Source organism: Leptidea sinapis, chromosome 9, assembly GCF_905404315.1.
Source record: "Leptidea sinapis chromosome 9, ilLepSina1.1, whole genome shotgun sequence".
Lineage (NCBI taxonomy): Eukaryota > Metazoa > Arthropoda > Insecta > Lepidoptera > Pieridae > Leptidea > Leptidea sinapis.
This window is the reverse complement of record NC_066273.1, coordinates 9,561,405-9,579,799: the sequence shown is the minus strand read 5'-3', so window position 1 is coordinate 9,579,799 and position 18,395 is coordinate 9,561,405. Positions and strand designations below refer to the sequence as shown.

The 18,395-nt window shown below is 34.8% G+C and overlaps 2 protein-coding genes across 2 annotated transcripts; both read right to left on the bottom strand.

Annotated features, from left to right (window-relative positions):
* Positions 1–2,448: 2,448 nt before the first annotated feature.
* LOC126966252 (KRR1 small subunit processome component homolog) lies at positions 2,449–3,920 on the bottom strand. Its single transcript, XM_050810227.1, has one exon. It carries the CDS (start codon positions 3,510–3,512, stop codon positions 2,478–2,480), a length of 1,035 nt encoding a protein of 344 aa, XP_050666184.1. The 5' UTR covers positions 3,513–3,920; the 3' UTR covers positions 2,449–2,477.
* A 608-nt stretch (positions 3,921–4,528) lies between these two features.
* On the bottom strand, positions 4,529–17,130 carry LOC126966221 (DNA (cytosine-5)-methyltransferase 1-like). Its single transcript, XM_050810166.1, has 8 exons — positions 16,895–17,130; positions 16,665–16,779; positions 16,233–16,590; positions 13,758–13,971; positions 8,827–11,824; positions 7,997–8,177; positions 6,179–6,360; positions 4,529–4,652 (listed from the first exon to the last, which is right to left on the bottom strand). The coding sequence occupies exons 1-8, from the start codon at positions 16,966–16,968 to the stop codon at positions 4,578–4,580; spliced, it is 4,197 nt and encodes a 1,398-aa protein (XP_050666123.1). The 5' UTR covers positions 16,969–17,130; the 3' UTR covers positions 4,529–4,577.
* Between the last annotated feature and the right edge of the window lie 1,265 nt (positions 17,131–18,395).

Genomic DNA, 18,395 nt, shown 5'->3' with positions numbered 1-18,395 from the left:
AAAGTTCTCATCGGTTACGAACTTCTTAATATAAGCTTATGATACATACCATTATTTACACACATTTGATTTACTTTGATCATCTACATATTATTAACAAACTCAAATAATTTTGATGCTAGCCATATTTTAAAATTGTGTGGTAATTAATTATTTATTGCCATACTGAACATTACAAAAAATAAAATTTATTATTAGGCTAGGCGATAAAACAAATAGGCAAACGGAGAATGCTCAGCTTCACCTGACATGGGATCATGGATCCATATTTCCATGCAGAGCTGCTTTTCAGCCATCCCCTCCTCTCTAAGCTATTGAGTGGGAGTGAATGGCTTATGGATTATGGCTCCCCGATTACCTACATAGGCTATCTTTTTATTCATTATAATATTTTAAAACAAGTGTTGTTATTACCTTACATATTACCTTTGTATGTAAGTGTGTGTGTATGTATCATTGCATATGAGTGTGTTTATGTCTGCATACAGAAAAAAATCATTTAGAGAAAGGACTTTCAAGTGGGTGTGATTAAAATTCTCTGCAGCAAGTTGCTTTTTAGTAGACTTGAACAGTATTTTTTTTAAAAGCGCCTGATACTCATTTGTTTGGTTAGAGGAGGGGGTAAGTAATTCCTAGTAAAGTTAAATCAGTAATATTATATTAATTATTGTGACTATTAGCTTAGCATTAGGTTTAGCTGAATAATAATCTATATATATAAAAATGAATTGCTGTTCGTTAGTGTCGCTAAAACTCGAGAATGGCTGGATCAATTTGGCTAATTTTGGTCTTAAATGAATTGTGGATATCCAGGGAAGGTTTAAAAGGTGAATAAATATGAAAATGCTCGGAATTAAATAAAAACAACGATTTTGATTTTCCTTTGATATGACCCCGTCATTCAGTAATCAAATAAAATAGTTTAAAATGAATAACTAATTAGAATTTTTATATCTTTCTAACTTTCTCAGGAGGTACAAAATAAACTTAAATTTAGGTAGATTAAGGTTGGTAGATTACTTACAGTTGTTTCTATCTATCAAATTATTTTTTTGTGAATGAATAAAATATGGTGTTGTGTTCATTTAATATAAAGTAAATAAAGTTTTAAGAAATAAAGATATTTATAAGTACTACGTGCTTATTTATGTGTGTATGCGGACGAAGTTGCGGGTATCAGCTAGTAATAAATAAAAAGAGTGTAGTATTGATTTAATAAAATTAATATAAACAAAAAGCCTTAATGCAAGTTGAAAATGTTTCATGTACCTAGTTAAAAGAAATTGAGAGTTTAGTTGGTTATGTTTTATGAAAATTCTCCACACATTATTTTCAATACAAGTACTTTTTGTTTGTATCCCTTAAGACATTTAACTATTAATATTATTTTTAAACATAGGTATTGCTGAATGAACTTCCTTAGGCTGTGTTGGTTCTGCTTGTGCAGCCGAAAGGTGTGAAGATTCATATACACTGTGCAGATGAGTTTGTACAGATGCTCTGACTGATTCTGTTGGTTCCTAACAAACACATTCTCTCTGAGATCAGATGCTTTTTCACCGCAGATGTGGCAGCCATTATGTCATGAGGTGTTAATAAATACAGTTTGATGTAGTGTTTTAAGTTTGTTGTTAAAAAAATCTATGATAATATTTAAACATGTAATGAGTGCTGTTATGTTAACTCGTTTGCCCTCTGAAATTCATGGTTCTGTGCCCTCCTTAGGTTGGATCAAGTGAGAATGCATGGTAAGGTATTGAGGTAATCCGGCAAAGTTGGTAATTTCTCTGATATTGCAGAAAATCGTGAATGGTGTGAACACTTAACATCAGGTGACCTGCTCATTTGTCCTCTTCTTATATAAAAAATATCTAAGAACAATTTAACAAGATGTGTAATTTTTTATCTTTACGATCACTTCTCCTTCCACTGTAACACCAGAGGGTTCACAGAAGCATTACCAGCCTTTTAGGCAGTACAGTGTACATGCTTTTTTAAAATACCACTCTCATAAATCAAATGTACAAATGCCAATATGAATCAAACTCTTGAATCTCACTTCTTTAAATTTCAAGAAGTGAGTTTTTTATTCATTCACATTAATGTGTTTTATACTTTTGTATGAAATTAGTTTTTTTGTGCAATGACAATAAAATCTGAGGAAATCAACCCTGTACTTTTTCGATGTTCTGAGAGTCCAACAAACTAAGAGTTAATTTAGTAAGCAGCAGTAACTCAGAATAGAATGTGAGATACTCATGATAATACAAGTCTTTAATTCAATTACAGATTTTGCTGATATGTTTTTAAATCAATGCTAACACAACAAGTTGAAGGTTCTTCATGATTGATAATGTTCCTGAATTTCTTTAACTTATAACAGCATCACTGAGAATAAAAGTGAGTAAATTGTTCATCTATAAAAAAGGTTAGAAGTAAAACATAATATAGACTTACATAATAATTTATTAATCAAATCAACTAGAACTTTCTTTAACATTTAAAAAACCTTTGTTCTGCTTAACAGCTTTCTTCATCTTAGCTTTAAACTCATTCATATTAACATTTGATTCAACGGTTTTCTTTAAATCCACCTTATTTTCTTCTGGTGGAATAAAATCTTTCTTTCTAGCTTCTTCTTTAGCTTTCTTGGCTTGCTGTTGTTTCTCTTCTTTCTCATGTTGGTGTTTTGCTTTCTTTTGCTCAGCTTTAAGGAAATATTCTCCTGTTGCAAGTTCTTTGTCAATATTACTTTCAGGTTGAGGTGGAGGGAAGGGTGTGTACGGTTTCTTAGTAACTTTCTTTTTAGGTTGCTTCCTTGGGACATTTTTACTCTTGAATTTCGGTAAAAATCTGTCCCAACTTTCATTTTTTAAACGTGGATCTTTCATCAATTCCCTTTTAATCATAAGACTCTTAATATTATACATTGGATGAATATTTTTCATTGTATCCTCTACTATTCTTCTTACTTGAACCAACCCTTTGTAAGGGCCAACTGCTGAAACAGTATTGCCTTGAACAAGAACATAGCATTCAGTAAGCAATTCAATTGATTTAAGAGTGACACCATTAGGCCCAATTAAACGTTGACGCCTCTTTAAAAAGGTTTCCTTTTTTCTAACAAATGAATTAATTTTTATAATATCGCACCCAATGTCATCTTCTAAAACTCGCATACCTTGTTCAAACGGGACACTCCGAGATAACAATTTCATAAAATCTCTAGCTTTTATTATGACGTATGGATCCCAAGTTTTCCTTGTTGTTTTAACAGTTAAGCTTCCTTCAATTAAGTCTAATTCAGCAACTATATGATGTTCACTTAGGATTTTTTGTACCAATGGCCAACATTCTTTTAGATATTGTTCCCGATATTTTGGGAACAGTGTTGCAAACTTACTTTCTTCAAGGAGTCCGTGGGGGTTATCTTCGGGAGTAAATTTGGGTATTTTCAACGCCCAAGCATTTTCGACGGGTCCAGATTCAGTAACTTCATCTTGAGTTTCCATAGTTTTGCTAATATTTTGAGGTTAGACTTGTATTATTATCATTTATATTATAATACGATATTCATTCTCGGCATGTATAGTGTACAGTCACTTTATTAAATATACCTATGCACTTTGTATCACCTTGCTTAAATTAGATTGGTAAAAGAACATTTAAATGTTCAAACGTGCTAACTCCTACCTACTTGCTAGGTTAATTTGTTTACAAGTTTGAATATTGAAATCAAGTAACCTACATCAACCCTATTAAATTCAAGCAGCGACAATTATATATATTTAATTAAGTTAGCAGTTAGTATTAGTTAGAATTTGTTATTTATTGTATTTAACTTGACAGATAGAACAGTATTGCTTCATGATTTTTATAGTAATTTAGGTTTTAAATTTTAATTATTTTAGATTTTACTCTATATAGGTTGACAGGTGACACTGACAAATGACGGTAGTGCTGTCAGTGACACTTGTATCTTTTTTTTTTAATTCAATATTGTATTATGGCCTTGGTGCCAAGCCTTATTAACTAGCTATTATATATTACATTTTTCCATATCTGTGTCCACCTTGACTACATTTCATCATCATCATTGTATCAGCCAGAGTAAGTCTACTGCTGGACATAGGCCTCCCACGACATCAACTAAGATGCCAACGCCAACCCGCCTGCCAAGCGTGTTGATTACGGCTAAACCCTCAAAAAGACTGCATTTGTGAGCATTCTAAATTTTTCAACTTTTGTTTACATGCCGCTTAATTTGGACAAAATATAAACCAAGCATTATTTCCATCCTTTGGTTGTACTCTTTTTATAATATCAAATCACATATGAGTAACGTGCGTTGGATGACTTGGTACACTGTAGAAGGATCATGTTGGCGTTGTAATAAAATATATCAAAATTTAAATTTGTTTTAATCGGTGCTCTAGTTAAAAAAAGGTTTAAGTTAGGAAATTAAAGTATCTACTTTTTCGACACCACTGCAGTTTAATTATCTATTAGCGAAAGTAAAACCAGGAAAAATTATTCTGTACAGTTTATTTGTTAATGTCATAATAAAAATATAAATGTCACGATTCACTTAAAGCTTTCTTAATTTCTCTGCCCAAGGCTGCTCCCAAAGGTGGAGGGACTGCATTTCCCACCTAAAAAGATACAATTATAATAAACAAAATACATAGGTATTATTATATTCATTAGAAACTTTCATCTTTTTCCGCACTTAGGTATTTTCTTCGAGCTTAATATTAAAATTAACATTGTACCTTGTACAAAGTAAAGTAGTTTACGGGACATTTTTTAAATAAAACATAAAACGGGTCCGTCGAGCCAACCGTCTGAGTGGCGCATCGACCGAAATTTTGGTATGTCTTGTTCAACTGACAAACTATTTAGATTTGCAAGAGCGACATCTCAAGTCAATTTTTTAATATGCAATTATTGGGGTTGAGCAGGTTATCAACTGTAAAGTGGTCGCAAGGCACGAACTGGACTTGACTGGCCCTCGTCTAGCCCAGATCTGAGACCCTTGGATTGCAAATTATGGTCAGTTTTAGAAGATGTGGGCATCCTCTTAAAGATATCTTGACATGGGAGTCGCGAAATCTCAAAAACAAGCAGTGACTTAATTTCAAAAGGAAACAGTTCGTAAATTCCATAGATTGATCCATAGACAGAGTAAAGGCTGCATTAAACTATGGAACGCGTCGGGTTCGCCGCATTCTACGGTCTTCAAGGTTACCAATAATATGAGATCATTTAGCAAATCGAAGGCGCTAAGGGTAGTCGTATTATTTCGAATAGAATTATTCTTTGCAGACATTCACTTAGAATAAATAAGTTCACATTTTTATATTTTATTAAGATAACATAACGTCATAAAAATAAATTTATTTGAAACAGAATATTTGACATTTATTTATTCAAGACCTTTTATGCCGAAAGCACCCTCGTGTGTGTGAGTGTAGATGTAGCAATAGGATGTGAGTAAGGAAGAATGACCAATATGACCCGCCATTTTGGATTTTTTCTATTGACTCGGGTCAACTATAAATTCGAATATCCATTTCATGCGAGATGAGAGCATAATGTAATAAGTGTTACGAGACTAATAAAAACATTCTCATAATCAAGACAATCCACAATGATCCAAATTTATTTCAGCAAAGTCTCAGTAGGCTCAGGGTATGAATGAATAAAAATACTTTATTGCACTAAAAATAAATAATGGTACAATTTGTATATAACAGTTATCGTAGCGAAATTAGGTAGACCTTATCACTATTCAGCGATCCCTTCCAGGTAACCTAAAGGTGTATAGGAGATTTTATTAACATATAACTTGACATAACGCAATAAATTAACAGAATATAGGATATAATATATAAAGTATAATATACAAATTTATATATTATTCAAACATATATATATTTATATAAATAAAACTTATATTTATAGATAGTTAGATAGACATATTTTCTACTCTAATGTGTGTATGTACAAATGAAGAGAAAAAAAATAGATTAAACAACTAAAACAATAAGATATAAGGTACATACACCTTAATATTACAGTTATACAGTTATCATTTTCACTAGAATAGTTTATTTAATAGGGTATCTGTATAACTAAGGTAGTTTACGTCACTGTACTAGGACTACGGGGTCAGTACCTGTCTGTGCTTTTCTTGTATTGAGCCAGCGAAGATGTATGTGTCGGGGAAGCCCTGCGAGCGGGCGCACTCCCGCACCGACACCACTCGGGTCTGCTCGGGATGCAGCACGCGGCCCTGTTTGCCCATCGGCTCCGGGTCTGTCACCGTCGTGCTGAAGTACCCATCCCATGATATGCGACCTGTTAGTGCAGAAATTTAACCATTTATTTTTGAAGTGAAAACGTCTTTATCCGTGTTTGAAAGGGGAATATCTAATGGGTTCGCGTCACCAACATGCTCATGACTGGCGCACGCGATAAATAAATAATTAAAAAAATAAATATATTCCACACTTTTTGGATTGGTGAAATCTCGTGAGTTCGCGTCACCGAAATGCTTATAGCTGTATATGTAGCTGAGCGACAACGTAGCACACTGGCGCCAAATCGGCTGTTACTTCTCTTCTTGTAAACAAGCTCTTAACAATAAGCGTAGAAATGAAAATTTATTTAAACATTTCACTTAAATTTTTAAATACAGTCCATCACTTAAAACAATCGCGCCCAGCGTAAGGCAACGACTTGGATTCACGGACGCTCTGACAGATCGTACACACTACCCGGAAGCTAGCCGAAAGCTAGCGCTTTGAAAGAAAAGCCGACTGGCGGCTTTTCTTTCAAAGCGATGCCATTCAACTTTTGTACGGCAAATCGGCAACGCCGTTTATGATATTGGTATATTCAAGTTCATTGAACCAACCACAAAAATCGTCACCTTTTTGCTCTTAATAGTGATTTTCATTATTATAACACTAGAAATAAGGGACTGCTTGTAACTAATACTAGTAGGCTTCATAAGATACATAATAGCTTTAAGGGTAAATGTATACACTTCTATAATAAAGTCCCAGCCACTGTTCAGGCATTATCTATAAACAAATTTAAATGTTTTATAAACAAATGGCTATGTCGTAAATCCTACCACTCCACAGCTGAATATCTAAATGATCGGACAGCCTGGGACTAAATTGTGATTATTTTATAGCGATAGAAATGACTGTACAATATTGTATATTTTTATTGAAAAGAGCGCAAAAAAAGAATGCTGGGAGAGTTTCTTGCGCCGCTTCTTCTCTCTCAGAGCGCCATTTGTTTCCGAAGCGGTGTAGTATCTAGTATATTAGAAATGACATCAAAAAGAATTCTAACGGAATCAATTTTGAGAAAATAAATGCCTTTTATGCCTTTTCATTGACCCAGTTACATAATTCTACAGAACGTTGAAATTTGCTTAAAATGAAGTCTACTTTTTGACAAAACCAATGCACGGATTTTGTTAATTTTTGGTATATCGTCAGCAAATATGCTAACGAGTATGTACCTACATTTATTTCATATATGCTATTTACATACTGTACATAGATTGAAAATAAGTTTTAGTTAAATAAATTAAAATTTTAATAAAGCAGTCTATGCTTTTTTTTATTTAAGGTTTGTGAGGCAGAGATAAATGGTTAATATTATATAGACTACTAAGCCAACAATTTTACGACAAGCTAGCGCCACCTGATGGCTGTGTACGCGTTTTTTGTTAATGATAACCCAGCCATAGTGTCTTGGAAACCAATAAATCCAGGCTTAATACTTTAGTGTGTGTGAGAAGCTACATTTTACACTCGCGATTTGTATGACACTTTGTGTAAGTGTGCGTGCATTGTTCAAAATAGAAGTAAACTCAATTTTTTTCTATGTTTTCACAGCTATCATAGTCTATCTATTATGTATATGTATTAATGATGTAAGATAGTACTAATATTATTAAAATTAACTGTATTACCATATAAGCCAGCCCAGTTATTATGTCTGTTGGCAGTGTGTGGCAGGCACCAGGGTATGAGGGTGTTCTCTTGTCGGTCAGCAGCAGTGCAGGGTCCCCCCGCTGCGCATGCGCAAACTCCGCGCAGAGATCCCGTCGAAGAGCGACCATTCTTTTTGTCTTCGTACCGATATTGTAACACCTGAAATTCACAGCAATTAAATACTTATTAAAATCAAATCAAAAATCAAATCATTAATTTCAGGTTAAATAAAAGGAAATAAGTGTCATTTCTTGTGTATGTGAATTTGAAAATTTAATAAAAATTTCACCATTAATTACCAACACGCCAGAATGATGACTCGGCTTCAATGAGAATCCCCTCGAAATCGTGGCCACTTTTTTAAATCAATATTTACAGTTTCATCGTTTTCCAAATATTTTTATTACAATCTATGAATCAATTGTGCCCATTACATTTATAGTACTAGCTGTGACACGCGCTTCCACCCTTGTATTTTGTCGTACTTATTGTGACTAATGAATAAGAAATAGGCAGATATATGCAGGACCAATATTATTATTAAAAGAGAATTGTGTTAACTTATTAACACTATTACGCCAGCGGTTGCAAAGTTTGGCAATGCTCCTGTCTGGTGTTGCAAGAGAATGTGGGCCCCGGTAATCAATTAACATCAGGTAATTACACTTTGTACTTAAAACAAAACTTTCAGTCTTATTTAAACAGAATCTATTAAAATTTTATTTTACTATTCGTATTATTTGTTGTTTGAAACTTAAAATCAAAAGTTCTTTGTAGTAAAAATCCAAAGATAACATTATAATTTTACCTTACATTTAGTACCATCTGATAAAGCCACAGAGATATTTGGTAGATCTCTCCAATCAGAGCCCGGTGTAGTCGGAATTCGTGCCATACGCGCTTGTATTAAGGGCGCCATATTCTTGCATATATGATCTCGCAACTTTGCATTTTCATCCCTGCTCCTGACCAAGCGTTGAAAGAAAGTCTCCGCCATGGAGCCATAATCTATTTCCATTTTGTTTGCACCATTACTGATCTGTGGTAAGTCGCTCATAGCATCTTGTATGGTACAAGTTCGTCTTGGGGCCGATTCGTCCCATTTTATATTTGTTACAAACCTCTTTCCATCTATAGTAGTGGTAAGGGAACACGCTCGCCGACTGAACACATGAGTCGGTTCGGGGTAAAGTGGAAGCATATAACCAGGAGCTGACGCCAATATTATGACTCTGCGTCTCGTTTGGGGAACTCCATAATTCCCAGCTTGGAGAATACCAAATGTACACTGATAGCCCATATCTAACAAAGCTCGCAGCGTCAATTTTAGCACCATGCCCTTCTTAAAAGCGACAAAGTTGCGCACATTTTCAAGGATAAAGTATTTCGGTCTGTAGTAGTCACAATATGATAAGTATGATGCGACTAATGAGTTCTTGAAATTGGAATATTCGCGGGAATTGAATCTGTTCATACCGGAAAAGCCTTGACAGGGCGGCCCGCCGCACAATAGCTCTACTTCTCCTTGCATTGGAAGCCGTAAACCACTAGAACTGTGTGTAGCTCCCGACATGACATCTTTAAGGAGCGCGTTGCAATCTTCATTGAAAACTATACAATTTTTATTGTTCAACGAGTACGCATGAGCAGCAGCTTCGACATTCTCAATGGCCCATTTACAATCGGCAACACCAGTTTGGTGGAGTCCAGCAGAAAGTCCCCCACATCCGGCAAATACATCTAAAGTCCTCAGAGGTCTCACAATTACATCTAGAGTTTTAGCAGCGGTCTCTGTTGCTTTACTAGATTTCCCTTTGCCCTTTCCTTTATCCTTGCCTTTATCTAACCGACCTATGCTTCTCAAACTCTGCGGAACGTCTTTGAACTCGCGAGTTTTCTTGTCATACACCATTCGGAAGTAGAAACGTGTCGGGTCTTTCTCTAACCAGGTGTATATTGTGTCATTTTGGGGTATGTTATCTATGTATACTAAATGGCATGGTCCAACAACGGTACAAAAAGAAACTTCTTTGATTTCGTTGCTCCAATACACGACATTGAGGTCTTCATGTTGTGGAAATCGGCTTGAAGTATTTTCAGGTCGATACAGAATGTTAACTTTAATGTAAATATCTTGTGGAGCTATGAGTGGGCCTTCGCCGGCTGCTGTTACGGCCACTATATGACCAACACAAAAAGGTTCGCCCGTATCAATGTTAGAACCTCGCATGTTGCTATCACTTTTTCTATAATATTCGGGGTAAATATCTTCATCAATGTCGTCAATTTTAGTTTTACTTGTGCCCTGCGATATAGTCATATTATTCGGAAGTTTAAATGTACCAGGTTTTAGTAATACTCCACAACCCTTTTTAAATTCATAATCTTGCCACTTAACTGCAGACCATTCTGAACGATTTTTTTCTTGGACATATTCAGATTTCTCGGTACATTTACCCAAAACCTTGGGAATGTCTCTGCTATCCCTCTTGATCTTGCGCTCACAAGATGGGCAGAATCGGTGTTTTCTTAATTCGTTTGGACATGGTGGGTCTGCTGGCAAATCTTCGAATCGTGCCATAAACCGTTCATAGTACTTGCTATAAAAGTATGTTTTGCCATCATCTTCAAAAAATTCCTCATCTACTTCTTTTCCTCCAAGTTTAAACCAATCTTTTGGTGTTTCTTTCTTCTCAACATAGGCTTTTCTGAGAATAGAAGAAAGTGGCGCACCATGGCAGCAACGGTCAGCCAAAAAGATTTCTCGAGGATCTCCTACCTCTCCTAAAACAGTGTCGGAAGATCTCATAAATACTTCAGCATGAAAGTAGCCACCTTTAGGGTTTGTGACGTCCTTCCACATATATGTTACCCTTGATACCAGTGCCGGATTGTTGGTTTGCGACGACTCTACCATCACAAAGTCACCAATTTTAAGTTCTCCACCATCAATTTCGACTGTTTCGAAATATATTTTTGTAGCATCAGATTTAATGGGTTCTCCAATCCATTTAATACTTCTGCTATTTGTTCCTGTTAATTTAACTGGCACACTCTCTTCAATTTTTTTATATTGAGATTTTTCCGAAACTTGATCTTCATCATCTTCTGCTTCAGAATCTTCGGCTTGTTCGACAGCCATATTGGGACAAAGCCGTCGAACACAAGCTTTCTTTGTTCGCCCGTGTCCCCCAAATTTTGCCATTGCTCGGCAAGCATTACACTCCCCACAATCAGGCAACTGGCAAGCTTCACACACTCCACATCTTTTTCGTCTCAGCACTAACTCATGATTTGTTTTATCCAATTGATTTGTGAAAAAACTTTCAAATGTTTTTCTTACTAATGGTGTTGTTGTTGCTTTCGTCCAAGTATTTTTATTCACCTTTTTATAGTCAATTTTGGCTGGGATTCTTTTCTTTCCAAATCTGATGCCCATGAGCTTGATTAACTCTCTCATGCATGGCAATGTAATGAGCGGCTCACAATCGTCATCCGATTCCAGACTTACTACCTGATCACATACAAACTGAGCATATTTATGAAGCATTTCTTCAGTCATTAACTTATCATTAAGATCAGGAATTTTAGATTCGCGAACCACTTCTAGCAAGTCCTCGTAGGTGGGTTGAAGGTAATGATATTCTTCTAAATACTCAACAACAACTTTACTTAGCCATATCTTTTCATATAAATTGTCCATTAGGGATTTATATCCAGGACTTGGTTTAAGTAAATTATATTCACCGAATTCAGTAGATAATGCGATACAGTTCCTGTTACCTCCATCAAAGCCGTGAATATACCTGATGTAAAAAAAGTACAATTTATTAATAGAGATTTATTAAAAGTAAGACTTAAGCCATATGCTGGATGGCCTCAATACAGCTTCCCAAGGAGTAGGTCTCAAAATGAACATGGACAATACGAAGATCACGTCAAATATACATGTCGCACCTACTCCCATAACAATTGCGAACTGTACTCTCGAAATTCTCGACGTGTACGTCTACCTCGGACAAACAATCCAGTTAGGCAGGTCCAATTGCACGAAAGAGGTCACTCGTCGAATCTAACTCGGATGGGCAGCGTTCGGGAAGCTTCGTAAAATCTTCTCGTCCCAAATACCTTAGTGTCTGAGACGAAGGTTTTCAGCCAGTGTGTGTTGTCAGTGATGACTTACGGTACGCAGAAGTGGTCGCTAACTATGGGCCTTATTTGAAAGCTCATAGTCGCTCAGAGGGCAATGGAGAGGGCTATGCTCGGAGTTTCCCTGCGAGATCGAATCAGAAATCGGGAGATCCGTAGGAGAATCAAAGTTACCGACAAAGTCCAAATGATTGCGAAACTGAAGTGGCAGTGGGCAGGGCACATAGTTCGACGGACAGATGGTCGTTGGGGCAGTAAAGTCCTCGAATGGCGACCACGTACCGGAAGACGCAGTGTTCGTGGGCCCCCACAAGATGGACCGACGATCTGGTCAAGATCGCCGGAATACGTTGGATGAGGGCAGCGCAGGGCCGATAGTCGTGGAAATCTTTGGCGGAGGCCTTTGTCCAGCAGTGGACGTCTTCCGGCTGATGATGAGCCTGCCTGAGTACTGTTACTATAATATTATTACCGGTCAGCCAAACAAGGACAAACGATCAAGAGTAACATCTCTCTCTCAAGGTGTTTCAAACCGTATTCCGTTATCAAGTGTATGTCTCCTTTATGCACAGCGTACACCTTCCTTAAAGGCCGGCAACGCTCCTGTGATTCCTCTGGTGTTGCAAGAGATTGTGGGCGGCGGTGATCACTTAACAACAGGTGACCCGTACACTCGTTTGTCCTCCTATTCCTTAAAAAAAAAGTTATGAAGACAGTGCCTAAACACACTTCTATGACTACCAAATACGTACTATATATATTATACTTAGAGATTGACTGTATAAACAAGACACTTTGTGACAGGCGGGTCCTTGCTCCATTGGTTTCAGCCGCCAGAGACTTGCACTTATAGATCATTTACAATCAATTGAAATGCAATGTAAATATGTTTGTGTTTTTTTTTTATTGGGTTTTTGACGCACTGTATTTATTTATTTTTTCTACACATATTCTGTGGGACTTGTTTTTGTTAACATTAAAGTTTTCATCCATTCAGTTCCGACCATTGAATCTGATATTATTACCATTTGAATTGAACAAACATTAAATCTTAGCTGCCACAATAGCTGTCGCAAAAAAGAATACTGTGTGAGTTACTTGCGCCATTCTTCTCCCTGAGAACGCCATTTATTTCCGAAGTGGTGGTAGTGTTTAAACTGATATCAAAAAGAATTCTAAAGTAATCAATCTTGAGAAAATAACTGCCTTGATCAGTGAAAACCAATAACATTTAGTTATTTCTAGGATAAGTGAGCTAAATAACATGGTATATATTTTGCTTTATTTCTGTGTGTGTATATATATATATATATATGTTGCAATTTCATTATATATACAGAAGATTTATCTATTATATTGCAACATATTTGAGACTTTACCCACACGTGAAATAATATACAGCATTTATCCTAGCAACAAGCTCATTAACTTCCTGTTTGCTGCCGTTGCCATATGACAACGGCATGAGACCACCGCTAAGTACTCTGTTATTTGTTTAGCATACAAGACATTAATTTACGTCTAGTCCTACCACAGTGTTAGACAACCAAAAAAACAATTTTTTAATATTATGTGAAAAAGTTGAATTACCATTCAATGATTGGGCCGACATCCTTAACTGGTATACATTCTTCATCAATTTCCATCCCATCAGAACAAATAGATTTCAAATAGCCAGACATGAAAATTCTCATGTCACATTCAATAAGACCCCCGTCAATAGGTACTAAATGTCCTTGCTGGTCAAATATTGAGAAACCAGTAATATTTGTTTGTGGTCTCTCCATTACGTCACCATCGTCACCTTTAAATAAGAAAAGTAGTGTTTTAGACAATATTTATGTACTTATCAGAATATAATATAATATTGACACACTCTTACACAGTTTATTTTGCCCCAAACTAGGCATAACCTGTACTATGGGTGCACGACAACAATAATATATTTAATACAATATACTTAAACATAAATAAATACAAATAATAATAATATCTTTTATTTGACACACACATAACAATAATAAGTATAAAATAAACATCCATGACTCGGAAACAAACATTCATATTCATCATTAAATGTCTGCACCTACCGGGATTCAAACCAAGAACCTCTATAGCTCAGTAGACAGGGCCACTAACCACTGGGCTATAGAGGTCATCAATAAAAATAAAGTTATCTTATTATTCATAATTTTAACTTAATATTCATATAACCCTTGCCTGAATATGGATTATTGAAGGCTTCTTAAAAAATTATATTGAATTTAAATATTTTTAGAAGGAAAGCATCAAAAAATTAAAAAAAAAATATGTATGCTTCACAATTTGATCCCCGCTTGCCACATAGGTATTGAAGTGTTTTCAGTTTTCAAAGTCGTATATGTGTTTATTTATAGCTTTATATCTTTGTATGGTAGGCAATACTCTTGTGATTCCTCTGGTGTTACAAAAGAGTGTGGGCCGCAGTGATCACATACCACTATGTGACTTGTATGCATATTCATTCGAAGTGTAAAAAATTTATCAGTCATTTGGAAACCACCTTACAACTTGCACTGAATTTATATTAATTATTGGATCTCAGATATTGTCAAAGCTGATCTTTCAGCCCTTATTAATCACAGTGGGAGGCTCATTTGCACAGGTTGCCGGCTAGATTATGGATGTGGTGGTGCCCATTTCTGCAGTGAAGCAGTAATGTGTAAACATTGTCGTGTTTCGGTCTGAAGGGTGTTGTAGCTAGTGAAATTACTGGACAAATGAGACTTAACATATCGTGTCTTACGATGACGAGTGCAATTGTAGTGTAGCTCAGAATTTTTGGGGTATACCATGGGTTTTTCAAGTATACTGAGTGGCACTGCATTGTATTGAATTTGTGGGCAGGACATATCAATTACCATCAGCTGAACGAACAGCTCGTCTCGTCCCTTGTTTTCATAAAAAACAAATATATTTATTAGGCACTTCAACAGAATACATATTAATACATTTACAAATATAAGCGTAACATTATTGACAATTCTAATATACACACCTATAAGAGAAATGCACAGCATTGACTAATATTAATTTAAAGTAAGTGTTTTATAACTAAGTACAAATGAAAGAAAATGTGAAAATTAATTTAAGTTATTTAAGTTTATATAGTTTATTATTTAAGTTATATAGTTAGTTTATAGTATGTCTTAAAAGTATGTTTATTTTATTTTTAAGCAAGCCAAGAGAGTCATTGAATATAACATGTGTGTTGTTTAACAAGCATGTTATATTGTTCACCAGGTCTGATAATTATGGAGTCCTAAATTTGATTTTATTTGACACATTACTTGAGCTTATGTTACAGCCTTATCTTAAATTATTCAAATCAAATGTTCACCTTTCCTTAGTACAATAGTTACCACTATAATAATAATAATATTGACACACTTTTTACACAAATTATCTTGCCCCAAGTTAAGCATATATAGCCTGTGTTATGTGTTACAAGACAATGATATATTTAATACAATATACTTACTTAAACATACATAAATACATTTAAACATCCATGACTCGGAAACAAACATCCATATTCATCATATAAATGCTTGCACCTTACAGGATTCAAACCCGGGACCTCTAGCTTAGTAGGTAGGATCGCTAACCACTCGGCTATACAGGTTGTCTACTATACTATACATTTGGCTATTTTGCTTATTTTTGTATTTAGTGACTACAGCACACTAGGTGTGGGAATAGTGAAATTGTGTGACACAGCCACCATGTGCAGGCCTGGCAAGTGATAATTACGAAAGAAAAAGCTAATGGGGAGATGCGAAGTGTATTATAATACTCAAGATCAACCAGAATAGTAGAGCTTGTCAATTGAATAGTGTCAGACTGATCCTTTCATAGGTCAATGAGCACTAACTTTGATAATGGGTTATACAAAAAGCTACAGTAATAAAAATAAATTAGGTAAAAGGATTTGTAAAAAATTTCTTAATTTTTATTATTTTGTTATTTTTAGTTAAATTAGTACTTAACTAAAATGTTGTAAAGAAAATAATTTTATTCACTCACCAGAAACAAGAAGAAGCTTTTCATCTGTCAAAGCAATAAATTCTTCTATAGCATTTTGTGGATGTCCTTGATAATAAATATCAGAATTATTCAGATACTGTCCACAAACATTACACTGTTCATTATTTGGATCTTTCTTATCTGCATTGTTTTCTGTAGTTCCATTTTCAAATGTTTTATCAGACACAGAAATTTCATTAGAGTTTTCATCAGCTATACTTTCTTTTGGATTTGTTGTGTCTCCTGTATTATTAACAACTTTAATATCTTTATTGATATCATTAATATTTCTCACTTTAAGACTAGTGCAGTTCTCGTTTCCAATGCAATCTACATCTGTATCTTTTTTAGGTTTTTTCTGTAATTGTTTAAAAAATAATAAGCACCTAAATTAAATTGCAAACTACAATGTTAAACAAATTATGAACTTACAGTCTCAATGATTGCTTCAGGATCATTTTCGGGACTGTTGCTCCGGCTTCTTTTTTTAAGAAACATTGTAGTTATTTTTAATTGATGATTATTATCATTACCTTTTGCAGCCCGTCTAAAACATAGAAAGATAGATAAACAATTAATTTGTAATGATGTTAACATGCATTACTCAATTTAATTTTAAGTTTACATACACCTTTTGAATATACTACCGTATGTATACCTACCTGTTTATTTTTAAGCCTCTAGGACTCCGCCGGTTGCTAGGGTCCGGGATTTCCTGGTCAACTTCTACAGGCATTGTAAAATGTAAATAATTACTTCTAACTAGGAAGTAGGTAAATTCTATATGAATGTGTGTTTTGAGTATTTATTTTAATTACATGCCCTACCGAAATCTCTCAACATTTCGTAAAATTATTGAGAATTTACTTTAAAAAACAGGTGAACAAAAGTTATCGAAAAAAACGCGCCAAAATTTGACAAATTGACAATGACGTTTTATTTAAAGCTCTTTTTTTTACGGCTGCTGATACCAGGCTATAGTAGTTCATGCAGTTTTTGCTTTTGAAAACGATTATATGTGTTATATGTGTTATTAATAAACGCGAAGTAAAGTTATTCCAAGTAGTTATGTTATATCTGCTCCTTGTGTTAACATTATGGTTATGATCGTTTCTACCAAATTCACTTATGTGCCTATGTACATACCTAAAATTATCAAGAATATATTCAGAAGCAACAGTAACGTGTTAATTTATTTAAATTTTGCTCTCAATGATTCTCTAGGACCTATATTTTAATAGCGCGAATAGCCCTCTTCTGCAGCGCAAAGATGATAGGTATTAAATGTCGGCAGCGTTGCCCCATAACAATATACCATAGGACATAATACTATGAAAGTAGTCGTACCGTATCTATATGAGTTGATTGTCTAACCTTTTTATCGGCTTTAGTAACTTATGTACTTCTTAAATATTTTTATACTAAAAAAAAATGTGCATGGCGGCCACTTTGGGATACGCATTATTGGCTTTCTACCAAAGCGGCAATAGTACCTATATACACTCATACAAAATTTCAGCTGTTTATTTATTGTAGTTCTGGTCTTACAAAACACTGACAGACAGACGGATGTTTGGAGGGACCATAAATTTAGTATGCTATCGTAATAGACAAATACACTCCTCATTACGGCGTGAAGTGTGTAGTATTTTGCTTTTAGACAATCCCTATGACAAATATGGATAAACACACATTTTTTTAATAAATATAATCTTTGGAAAATATAGTGTTTTAGTGCATAATATTTTCTACAAAAATATACATTACGAAAATAATTTTGAAGAATCAGTGAACCGTTTACCTGTGAAATGTTTCTTTAGTTGGATTGTTGCTATATATTAATGATATCACAATGTAATACGGAACACGACACCACTATATTTTTTAATTCATATCCGTTAAAACACAGAACAATAACAATAACAACACTAAAATTAAATCGCGGTCTAATTTGACAGGAGATTAATGGAAGCTAAATTGTTTCAAAACGATTTCATGGTCTTCATCTTTTTCCTCTCTTTCTCACACCAAGGTTTTTATGTAAGGATAGTAATTATCTCACTTTCACACAGGGTTCGTCTATTACGCTAGTATAGGTACTAAGTTTATGGTTTGGACAGACTAGTCGAGAGCCCGTTGGCTACCTACCCTTCGGGTACGTAA